At 42.4% G+C, this 12,580-nt stretch overlaps 1 protein-coding gene across 4 annotated transcripts in view; it reads right to left on the reverse strand.

Annotated features, from left to right (window-relative positions):
• Positions 1 to 12,580, reverse strand: part of Sap130 (Sin3A associated protein 130) — an 81,609-nt gene that overhangs the window by 19,280 nt on the left and 49,749 nt on the right. For all 4 annotated transcript variants that reach the window (XM_029558108.1, XM_017795319.2, XM_017795318.2 and 1 more), the window contains exon 15: positions 4,612 to 4,716. In XM_029558108.1, coding sequence (XP_029413968.1) covers positions 4,612 to 4,716 — 105 coding nt within the window. The remainder of the gene's footprint in view (positions 1 to 4,611; positions 4,717 to 12,580) is intronic.

Below are 12,580 nucleotides of genomic sequence, written 5' to 3' on the forward strand. Positions count from 1 at the left end.
CCATGTGGGTGCTGGGATTTGAACCCAGGTCTTCTGCAAGAACAACCAGTGTTCTTAACCACTGAGCCATCTCTCCAGCCCCTAAGTGGAGGGTTTTTATTCATAATTCCCAAATCATAATTTATGAAAGAAAAAAACTGATAAATTAGGCTTCATCAAAATAAACTTTTGCTTTGCTAAACACTGTTGTAAGAAGTTGAGAAAACAAGGTGTAATAGGCATATCTAACAAGACAAAACCAGGGATGTGATGCTTACACAAACTCAGTTAGCCAGAAAGACAAACACTATATATAATTCTGATTATATGAGGCTCACTGAGCAGTCAAATTTACAAAACAGTAGAACAGTGGCTATCAAGGGCTACAGGCAAAGGTAAAGGGGAGTTGGTGTTTAATAGATCCAGTTTAAGTTTTGGGAAGATGAAAAAGATCTGAAGTTCTAGGACCTCTGTTTGCAACAACTCAAATGTACTATTAAGTATAATACTGTAAATACTGATATACTACTGACTACTAAAAAAAATGGCTCAGGTGCTCTTTCAAATAATGGAACATACTTGACAAACAAATCACAGCCAGAATATATAAGGAATTTTGTAAACTCAACATACAAGAAAGCATGTAAGGCCATTAGAAAATTGGCTAAAGACAACTGGATGTTGGGCTGGTGAGATCTGAGTTTGAGTCTTAGGAACTCACTTACTGGAAGGAGAGACTTGACTCAAGTAAGCTGTCCTTTGACTGCCACATGCTCACACATGCATGCTGTGGCATGTGCATACTGCCCATCCCTCCAAAATAAATAAATTATATTAAAGAAAACTGGAGTTGGAGAGAGAACTCCGCAGTTAAGAGCACAGGCTCCTCTTGCAGACGACCCGGGTTTGTTCCCAGCACCCACATGGTGGCTAACAATCATCCTTAACTCCAGTTTCAGGGGATCCAACATCCTCTTCTGGCCTCCATGGGGACTGCATGACATGGGTGCACTTACATACATATAGTAATAGTTGTTCTAGTTTGTTTCCTGTTGCTGTGATAAAACACTGACCAAAATAAGCTTTTTGGAGAAAGGGTTTATTTGGCTTACACTTCCAGGTCACAATCTCATTGAGGGAAGTCAGGGCAGGCTCTCAAGGCAGGAAGCTGGAAGCAGGAACCACGGAGGAATGCTGCTTACTGGCTTGTTCACTGGCTTATGTTCAACTAGCTTTTTCGTTTAGCTCAGGCTCACCTGCCTAGGGATGGTACCACTCACAGTGGGTTGGGCCCTTCTGCATCAATTAGCAATCAAGACAATGGCCCACAGACATGCCCACAGGCCCGTTTGATTGGGGAAATTCAACTGCGGTTCCTTCTTCCCACGTGACTCTAGGTTGTATCAAGTTGACAATAAAAACTAACCAGGACAGTAGTATATGTAATCCCAGTGCTTGGGAGGGTAAAGCAGGAGAGTGGTATTAAGGCATCCTGGATTACAGAGTAAGACCCCTTTGCAAAACAAAGAAGGAAGCAAATAAAACAACTTCAAATAGGAAAAAAATAGGAAAAAGACACAGTAAATGAACATTTTACCACAGAGGATGTTCACAGCTAGGCATGGTGGTGAACACCTGTAATTCTAGGTTACTTTAGAGGCTGAAGCAGCAAGGCAAACATACAGACAAGGCAAATTAATTTCTCTAAGGTGTTTAAAGTCATCCTGGAACTCTTTTTCATGCTTGTCTTTTGGTGTGCATGTTCATCTGTATGTACCACGTATGTGGAAGCCACAGCACAATCTTGGGTGTCATTCTCAGGAACTATATCTGTTGACACAGGTTCTCTCACTGGTCTGGAACTCATCAATTAGGCTGGTCTAGCTGGGTAGTAAGCCCCAGGCATCTTCCTGTCTCCATCTCTCTAGCACTGGGATTCCAGGTGCCTAGCTTTTTTCTTTTTAAACTGGGTTCTGGAAATTAAATTCCAGTCTTTGTGGGTGTAAAGCAAGTGCTTTACCAACTGAGCCATCCTACCTAGCCACCTGGAATGTTCTGTTACAAATTTAATTGGCCCTCTTTTGAGTGTTCTTAGTGAATAAATTGGAAATACTTTGTTTTCCTTTTTTTGAAAATTTCTCTCTCTCTCTCTCTCTCTCTCTGTTAGAGGACAACTTGCAGGAATCAGTTCTCTCCTTCTACGATGTGGATTCTGGGGATCAAGCTCAGGTCATCAAGTTTGGTGGCAGGTGCCTTTACCTACTCGAGCCATCTCATTGGTCCCCAATTTTAGTTATGATTTCTTCTATTATCACTCATCTATCCCTAAAACCAGTCACTTACAGGAGTTTCTTTTTACTTCAGCATGTGAGTGTGGGGAGACCGCTCCTTCAGTGATTTTTTTTCCCCCTGTCTTTTTGAGATAGGAAGCCCCTGTAGCCCCAGCTGGCCAGGAACTCACTATGTAGACTCAACTCAGAGATCTGCCTGCCTCTACCTCCCGAGTGCTGGGATCAAAGGCGTGTGCAACCATGCAAGGCCTCAGTGATTTTTTTTTTTTTCATGATCCAAACTGTTTTCTGCTTTCAGATGCCACAGAAAGATTGATCACAGCAAATAAAAGCATTCTGGATGCCTGTGTGGGGAACCACTTCCACAACTTCCTAAACTATTAAGTCCAATACAGATTCTATAAGGTTTACCATCTCAGCAGTCTGCAGCTGCTGCCACAGGATATGCCTATGTACTTTACAGAGTGCTCTTCACCTCTGAGAACTACACAGACTTTCTAGTGCTTTAAAACTAAATCCAGGGGGCTGAAGAGATGGCTTAGTTATTAAGAACACTTGCTGTTCTTTCAGAGGAACCAGATTAAATTCCCAGCACCCACATGTCAGCTAACAATAGTACATAACTCCAGGTCCAGGGAATCTAAGACCCTCTTCTGGCTTCTGTGGGGCATTGTATGCACATAGTGCACTTACATACATGCAGAAAAAATACTCATACACATAAAATAAAAAATGTAGATCTAGGGATGGAGTATAGCTCATGGCAGAGCAATTGTCTACCCAGCAAGGACCTGGATTCAACCTCCAATTCGAGGAAAAACAAAGTCCAGAATTTAGGCACTTCTTGAACTTTCTGTACCTTCAAGATATCTTGAAGTCAATATAAGACTATCGTCTCTCACTTGGTGGTCCTGCTTTCACACTTGCTCTCTTACAATTTATTCTAAACACAGGAGCCAGACTAGCCCATTATTCATTATGTTTTTGTGTATAGTGTTGGGGGATTGAAAACAGGACCTAACACATGCTAATCAAGTACTGAACCTATACTCCCAGTACCAGTGTAAACCTTTGAAAACTATGTTGAGCACTCTCCTAGTTTGTATAGGGCCATAGGTATAATCCCTGGTACAGTTAAAAAACCAAAAGCCAAACCATCAAACAAGTAAACAAAAACCAACGAAGTCCAATCATGTCATTCTTATACTTTAATGACTTTTCCATTCCAGAATAAAAACCCAAAGTCCCAAGGCCCTATATATAATCTAACCATCAATTATATCTCTAAGCCACCTTGTTTTCTTATTTTTATCATTTTTTATTTCTCGGTCTTTTTGAGACAGGGTCTCCCTGTAGCCCCAGCTGGCTTGGAACTTGCTGTGTAGACCAGGCTGGCCTTGAACTCACAGAGATCCACCTACCTCTGCCTCCTGAGTGCTGGGATTAAAGGTGTGTGCCACCATGCCCAGCTTAATTAATTTTTATTTTATGTGTATGAGTGCTGTGCCTGCAATCATGTAAGTGCATCTGTGTGCAATACACATGGAGGCCAGAAGAGGGTGTTTGATCTCCTGGAACTGGAGTTATAGACCGCTGTTAGCCAGTGCTGGGAACTGAACCTGTGTCCTCTGCAAGAGCAGCCAGTGCTCTTAACCACTGAACCATCTCTCTTTAAAAAAATTTTTTTTTTGTGGGTGTTTTTCTTGATCACTTTCAACTTTATTTTTTGAGACAGGGTTTCTTTGATTGGCTAGCCTCGGTGGCCAGCAAGCTTTGGGAGGAGGTGAGGGGAGAAATCCACCAGTCTCTGCCCCCTAGTGCTTAGGACCTGGCATTTATGTGGTTCCTGGTGAACTGAACTCAGGACTTTGTACTCGTGCAGCAGGCACTTTACCAAGTGAGCCACCTCCCCTGCCCCATGATACCATTTTAAAAAATAACAAGTGGGTGAGGCAGGGCATGGTGGTGCATGCCTTTGATCCTAACACTTGGGAGGCAGAGGTAGGTGGATCTCTGTGAGTTCAAGGCCAGCTGGGGCTACAGGGAGACCCTGTCTCAAAAATGCAAACAAACAAACAAACAAGCCAAACCAAGTGGGTGTTTATTATGAGGCAGGCACTATACTGAGGGCTTTAAAAATGTCATTTCATTTTAATACACTAGAATGCTGTAAGGTAGATGTTAGATATTAGGAGTGTGTTCACTTATATAAATGATACAAATGGCGATCAGAGAGGTTGAGAACGTGTCCAGATCATGCAGCTGGAAAATGATGTAAATTGGCCGCACTTCTGTGCACAATGGCGTGTGATTTAAAAAGTGATAACATTTGTGAGCTCACCCTGCCGGCCTAGGTGACCCAGATGCACTCCGCATGGAGCTTTCCACTCGAGGACTAGTCACTTCAGGAGGCTGAGGAGGAATGAGGGTTTTCCGAACTGCCATTCTGAAAGAAATGAACAAACCCAGAAAATAGAAGTCCATGGCCAATGAAAGATATTAAATACAAGACACGTTTGCCAGGCCTATGTTTTCTATGGAAAAGTAAGAGTATTACAGTGAATAAGCTTGTTTGTTTCTCTGTTTTTGTTTGAGATAGGGTCTCTCTTTGTAGCTCTGGTGGCTTGGGAATCACTATGTAGACCAGGCTGGCTTCAAACTTGCTTTGATCCTCCTGCCTCTATTTCCTGAGTGCTGGGATTAGAAGTGTGCACCACCACATTCATCATGCTTTTTCTAAAAAGAAAATATTTTATCTGTTATTTTCATTTTATGTGTATGAGTGTATTGCCTGCATGTGTATAAGTGCACTCATGTCATGCAATGTCTAAGGAAGTAAGAAAATGATGTCAGAGCCCCTGGAACTGGAGTTAAGGACAATTGTTAGCCACCATGTGGGTACTGGGAACCAAACCTGGTCCTCTGCTGCCAGTGCTCATAACTGCTGAGCCATCTCTCCAGCCCCTCTTTTTTTTTTTTTTTTTCTTTCAGTCTCCAGTAGCCCCAGCTGGCTTTGAACTCAGGGATCCGCCTGCCTCTGTCTCTCTAGTGCATAATTAAAGCTGTATGCCATTATGCCCAGCTTATCAAGTAGTTTTTAACTGGCTTTTTCAGACTTCATTTTCTCCTTGAGACAGGTTCTTGTTATATACTTCAGGCTGGCCTTGAACTCTGGATCCTCTTGTTTTACTCTTCTAAGAACTGTGTTACAGATATGGGCCATCACACCTGGCTTAAATGCTGTTAACAAAATGTAAAAGGTATCTTCCTTATTTCTACTCCTTGCCAGCTATCATCTCCAAGGGGCATCCCATCTGAGCTGCTTCTAGCATATCACATCCCCTTTCTATTTCATGTTGTTAAAACCCATTTTAGCTGCCTTTTTTTTTTGGTCTTTTTTGTTATTTTGTATTTTTTTTTTTTTCGGAGCTCAGGACTGAACCCAGGGCCTTGTACTTGCTAGGCTCTACCACTGAGCTAAATCCCCAACCCCAAAACCCATTTTAAAGTGCTCACAAATCATTAAATCTATGGACTGACAGAGACCAGAGCAAGTTCCTGGAAACCCAGTGTAAAACTGACCATGAGGAATCAGAAATCAGTCAGGTACGGTAGCACATGCCTTTAGTCCCAGCACTCAGAAGGCAGAGGCAGACAGATCTCTTGTCTCAAAAACAAGCAACCAACAACAACAACAAAAAACCAAACAAAAAGAATCAGAGATCAACTGTTGTAGAAGTTATGCAACTCTCCGGTTGAGGATACATCTCTGGATTTAGCAGAGTGAATGTCAGGCGTGAACCTGACATATTTAATTTGAAAACAGTGGAGGAACCAAGTGCTAGATGAGAATGGGTTGGAGAAAAAAATGGCTAGCACCAGACTATACTTTTTTCCAGAGCTAATCACTAATCATTATGCTGCTAACATCTCAAAAAGGGTAACCATGGGTGGTGGCACATACCTTGGAGGCAAAGGCAAGAGGATCTCTGTGAGATTGAGTCCAGCTTGGTCTACAAAGTGAGCCCAGCTGGGGTTACCAGGAGACCCTGTGTCAGAAAAAAAAAAAGTAACCACCAACCATTCTGTCTCCTGGTAAGAGATTAAACTACCTGACTCTGAAGTGCTTATTCCATAAGAAGCAATAAATACATAAAGAAGTGAATCTAATAAAACTTAATTTTATACTACCATGGCTTAAAAAATTACACTTACTTATTTATTTATTTTTTTCTGGGTCAGACTTGGTTTTTATTTTAGAAATTGCCTCTTGCTGCATTGTAATTCCCAGGAACAGCTCTGTTCCTACAGCGTATTCATGTGTTTTCATGATTTTACACTTATTTTTTCGTGTGCACATGTATGTGTGTACCACCGTGTCTGTATAAAGGTCAGAGGAAAAATTGTGGGAATTGGTTCTCTCCTTCCACCACATGAATCCCTAGGATCAAACTCAGGTCATCAAGTGATTTTCACCTGCTGAGCCATCTTGATGGCCCTAATCAAACTTATAGATTCAAGTAGCAATTTGCAGGAAATGCAAAGAACAGAACAAATTAAACAATACTTTTAGGTATGATCAGTTGAACAGAATTTCCTTGTATAGCCAAGTCTTAATTTTTCTAAATGTGAATGTAACTTTACTTGAGAATAGGGTCTTTGAAAGTATAATTAAGCAACTTGAGATAAGATCAGTCTAAATTTAGGGTCTTTCTTAAGTTCAATCACTGGTGGCTTTAAGACAGAAAGGAGAGTGGGCGTATTGACAACAAGGAGAAGATATGTCAATGTGGAGGGAGACTAGAGTGTATGTTCACTGGCCAAGGAAAACAAAGCACTGCTAGCAGTCAGAGAGTAGGGAAAAGGCATGGACATACACCCCAGAAACTTCGGAAGGAACCAACACGCCAACATCCAAAGGCAGACTTGTCACCACCAGAACTGTAAGCTAATACATTTCTGCTGTATTAAGCCACCAAATTATGCAATAGGGATGACCTCTGACAAAATCTAGAGTGAGGATCAAAATACCAAGTTTCTGGGGCTGGAGAGATGGCTCAGTAATTAACAGCACTGGGTGTTCTTGTAGAAGACCTGGGTTTGTTCCTAGCACCCACATGGAGGCTAACAGCCACCTGTAACTCCAGTTCCAGGGGATGTGATGCCCTCTTCTGACCTCTGTGGGCACTGTACAATATAGGAGCACTTACATATACAAGGAAAAACACTCATACACATAAAATAAAAATTATAAATAAAATACTTAAAAAAAACCAAGTTTCTCCAATAAATCAATGGTAAGAAAGTTGGGTGTGATAGCACACCCCTGTAACTATAGTACTTGGGAGACTGAGGCAGGAAGATAATCAAGGCCAGCCTGGGCAACAGTGAACCTATCTTAACACAAACAAACAAAACAAAGAGAAAACCCACCCCAAATAACAACAAAATAAATAACTAAAATGGAAAGAAAAGATGGAGGAAACATACATTAAAACAGCCTGGAGTAGTTATAGAGTACTTATTTTGTATAGGTAAGGCTCTAGGTTCAATCCATAGTATCCAAAAGGAGAAAACCCACAAAAACAAAGGACAAAATTAAAGCTGACTTAATACAAAATAAAACAAAATTCGTGACATTTGAAACCACTAAAAATTGAACTGGGTATTTGATATTGTTTTCCCCCTTATTTGTTTGTTTTTTTTGGTCTTTTTGAGACAGGGTCACCCTGTAGCCCCAGCTGGCCTTGAACTCAGAGATCTACCTGCCCCTGACTCCTGAGGGCTGGTATTAAAGGTGTGTGTCACTATGCCCGGCCTTTTCCTCCTTATTTTTAAGTATGTATCTCCCAATAGATAGGTGTAAAATATATATAAATAAAATAGCATGGTGTTTGATAAGGGTTGGGGATACAGTTCGGTGGTTAAAACACTCGCCTAGCATACACAAGGTCCTAGATTTAATTTCCAGCATTACAACAAACAAAAGAACAAATAAGGGGGAAAAAAAAAAACAGGTGGGCTTGGTGACACATGCGTATAATTCTAGCACTTGAGAGATGGAAACAAGATTGGGAGTTCAAGGTCATCCTTGGATACATATGGAGTTTGAGGTTAGCCTGACTAACTACACAAAACACTGATTCAAAAAAAGCCCCAAAGAGGAGTTGGAGAGATGGCTCAGTGGTTAAGAGCACTGGCTGACCTTCCAGAGAACCTAGGTTCAGTTCCAAGCATCCACATGGCAGCTAACAACTGTCTGTAAATCTAGTTCTAGGGGATCAGACATCTTCCAGTCTCCACAGGATTGCACACATGTGATACACTTAAATACACATAGGCAAAAAACTCATACACATTAAAAAACAAAATAAGAAAAACCAAAACCCAGAGAGATTGGGGATACAGTTCAGTTGGCAGAGTGCTTGCCTACCAAGTCCTGAATTTGATCACCAGCATTCATATACTAGGTGTGGTGGTGCACACCAATATTCCCAGCACATCAGAAGTGGATATAGCAGGATCAAAAGTTCAAGGTCATCCTTGGCTAGTTTTTTTTAGTTAAAAAAATTTTTTTGGGAGGGGTCTTTTTGAGGGTATCTCTGTAGCCCCAGCTGGCCTGGAACTCACCATGTAGACCAGGCTGGCCTTGAATTCAGAGATCCGCTTGCCTCTGCCTCCCAAGTGCTGGGATCAAAGGCATGTACCACCACACCCAGCAATTCTCTTAATCATTCCCTTTTATCAAAAAAGTATGAAGCCAGTTTATAAGCAACAGTGAAGACAGGTAAGGCTGGAAGTTTTGCACAGAGAAAACAGGACAGCAGTGTAGGGAAGTATACTGGGCTGGCCACCGTGGTATCCTGGTAAAGGTTTATGACGTTGAACATTGGTGAAGGGAAAGGCAAGGAAATGACTGTAAATGACCAGAGAGACTGATGGAGAGCAGAAAAAGGCTTGGCAAAGACCCTGAAAAGACAGTAGGCTTAATAGGTGCAATTCTAGCTCCTGGTAGAGCCTGCTGGACAACTGCTGCGAGAAGGTGGGTGTGGGAGTATAGAAAACAAGGCTGTGAAGGCTTGTTGGATTTACAAGGATAACAGCGTGTGCATGCACTGCTCAAAGATAAGCAGCCATAACTTTGGACAGCTATGGGTCTCTGAAGAACAGTCAGGTTTACAGCGAGAATAGAGAAGTGGCAAGGGCACAGGACCTGTGCTGTTGACAGACATGGACGAGAATGGGCATAGGTCTCTGGGAAGCACCAAGTGTGGGAAAGGGCTAGAAGTTTTTATTGCTAGAGCTGTGAAATTTCAAAATGTCAGTGTATACTTAGTGCACTGCAATTACTGTCCTGAGCATATCTTTAAATCAGGAAACTCAGGTCCTTTGGTTCTGTTAATTTTCTGTCAATTTCTTTGTAAATGATTCTCCTCTATTTCTCTCATCTCTCTAGTTGATGCTCCATTGACTGGAGGCTAGAGGTACTGCTTAACTTGCTCTTTTTCTTTCTTTCTTTTTTTAAATTTATTTTATGTGTATGCGTGTATTGCCTGCATGTAGGTTAAGGGCATCCGTGTTGTGCAATGCCTGTGGAGGTCAGAAGAGGGTGTAGAATCCCCTGTAACTGGAGTTACGGACAGTTGTTAGCTGCTGTGTGGGTGCTGGGAACTAAACCCAGGTCCTCTGCAAGAACAACCATCCCTTGTTCTTTTTCTTTTCTATTCTCGGGGTCTCATGCAGCCCAGGCTGGCTCTGAGCTTGCTATATAGCTGAGGATGGCCTTAAAATCCTGATCCTCTTGTTTCCACCTCCTAAGTGCTGAGATTATAAGGATGAGCTACCATGTCTGGGTTTATTCTGTTCTTAAAAAAAAATTATTTTTTACAATTTATTTTTAATTTTTAATTGTGTGTGTGTGTGTGTATGTGTGTATGTGAGTGCAGGTGCCTACAGAAGCCAGAGGCATTCGATTCCCCAGGAATTAGAGTTATAGGTGGTTGCTGGAACTGAACTTGGAAACTATGGAAGAACAGCATGTGTTCTTAACTACTGACCCATTTCTCTAGTCCTCATTCTACCCCCCCCGCCCCCCCGAGATAGGGTCTCCTGGTAGCCTCAACTGGCCTGGAAGTCACTATGTAGACCAGGCCTGCCCCTACCCCCTAAGTGCTGGGATGAAAGGTGTGCACCACCATGCCTGGCTCATTCTCTATTGTTTATGTCTACATTTCAGATTCTTTCAATCCTTCTGCAGAGTTTTCATGTAACCCAGGCTGGCCTCAAACTCAAGATCTGCCTGCTTCAGTCTCCCAAGTGTGGAATTCACAGATGTGGGCCACCACATCCAGCTAGGACAAGCTCTTTGTTTTTTTTTTTGTTTTCTGTTTTCGTATTTTTGAGACAGGTCTCCCTGTAGCCATATCTGGACTGAATTTGCTATAGAGACCAGGCTGGCCTCGAACTCACAGAGATCTGTCTGTCTATGCCTCCAGGAGGCTGCTGGGATTAAAGCCATGTGCCACCATGTCCAACTTGAATGAGCCATTTCTATAGTACTATGTTCTTGTTCCACAGAGGCCACTTTTCCTCCTGCCTTTCTGAAGATATTGATAGTTTTTGGTCCTTTTAACTTCATTCTTCCTGCCTACCCTCCACACATTCCTAGGTACTTTTGTGTATATGTTGACTAGGCGTTCTATCTTGTATTGCTAGATGTCTTTCATATCTGGCTGTCTTTAATCATGATTAACAGAAGAGGGATGAAAAAGTGGTGGATCTCCTAAGCATATGGGAAGGGCCTGTGTACTGTGAGGCTCACTGGGAGTGATCTAGCCCCTGTCTGCAGGGAATCTCCAGTGTTGTTACACTGAGAGCTTTTCCCTTGGACTGGATAGACTCCCTAGAGGAAAGCAGAACTAGCTCTGTCTTGATTCAAGTTTAGCTGCCCAAGATTTTGTCTGCTAACAGAGTGAAGTAATGGAGTCTACATATTCCTTTTTGGCTATTCCTCAGCCCACTTCTGGGAAAATATTCCCAGCTTGCAGTGCTGGACAACCTTTGCAGACCATCTGCAAGCTGGTACCTCCAGGCTCCAGTAGGAGTTAGGAAGAGGCAGCAAGCTCCACAGGATTCTAGACTTTGACTGTTCTTCAAATTTTAGGCTACCCTCCTTAAAAGAACAGGCCTTTCACTCCTACTTCTTCCCATTCTTTCTAAAATCATAGTTTCACTGAGGACAGCTATTCAACTTTCCTCAATGATCTCGTTTTCTCAGTCAAGGCTGTGATCACTGGCCTAGCTGCTTCAGGTTTTGTTGCAATTGTGACCTCTCTCCTGTTCTCACTGTCCTTGTGTACTTGTGACCCTTAAAAACAAAAAACCCAAAATGCTAAGTTCTGCATAATTTTTAAGAGAGACAAATTTACACGTGTATGATCACTCTGTTTCACGCTTTTGTCATGTTTTTATTAGGGTTATTTCATCACTGGCTGATTTGGTCTTTTAAAAAGATTTTCCTTACAAATTATTCATAATAAGCAATGACAAGAACTCTGTTCTGTGCAAAGAACTGCACATCTGAAAGCCCTGCATGGCTTCAACTTCTAGTAATTAGAAGTCTGTGTACATCTGAAAGTCCTGCGTGTCCCCGTGTTTCAGTACTTGAAGCCTGTGTTGCAGCTTTACTTTCCTAATGTTGTTGCCATCAGCTTAGTTGAGCCAGACACTGTTCTCTGAAATAGGAGTGCTCATCTCCACTGTGTTAAACAACATAGTTCTTCCCTTCCTGCCTATGACTCAAACAGTGAAAGGCATCCACAGCACACAAAAAACTATTTATCACTAAACATGAGTCTTAATATGCTTAAAAACTGCTTGTTCTTAGCAACAATTAATTTTCAATGATGAGAAAAAAATACAAGCTCCATATTAAGGAAACTCCCAGACAGGCTCAAAGAGTTAGAACCACCTGCCTCTGCCTCCTGAGCACTGGAATTAAAAATATGCACCACTGACTACTATCCTCAGGCCTCTTGGGGTAAGTCTATAGCGCAGCCCTCCGTGCTGCGACTCCCTAAGTCACATTCACCCTTCCATCCCTCTCGCCGTTCTATAATCCTAGTTTGGGCCCTGCGCCATTCCTAGTCTTGGGGCCCCAGACACCTGGGGAACCAATACTGCTTCCTGATCCTTCTCACCCAGACCAACTCAGTCCCTTTCTTGGGCCCCAGGAGCACCGCTTCTGGTCCTGGCCCCGCCCTCACGTCCCTCTACTTCCCTGGTCCTGCAACACCCACCAGCCTCTTTAT

This window comes from Nannospalax galili, unplaced genomic scaffold (assembly GCF_000622305.1).
Source record: "Nannospalax galili isolate Female #2095 unplaced genomic scaffold, S.galili_v1.0 scaffold408, whole genome shotgun sequence".
Lineage (NCBI taxonomy): Eukaryota > Metazoa > Chordata > Mammalia > Rodentia > Spalacidae > Nannospalax > Nannospalax galili.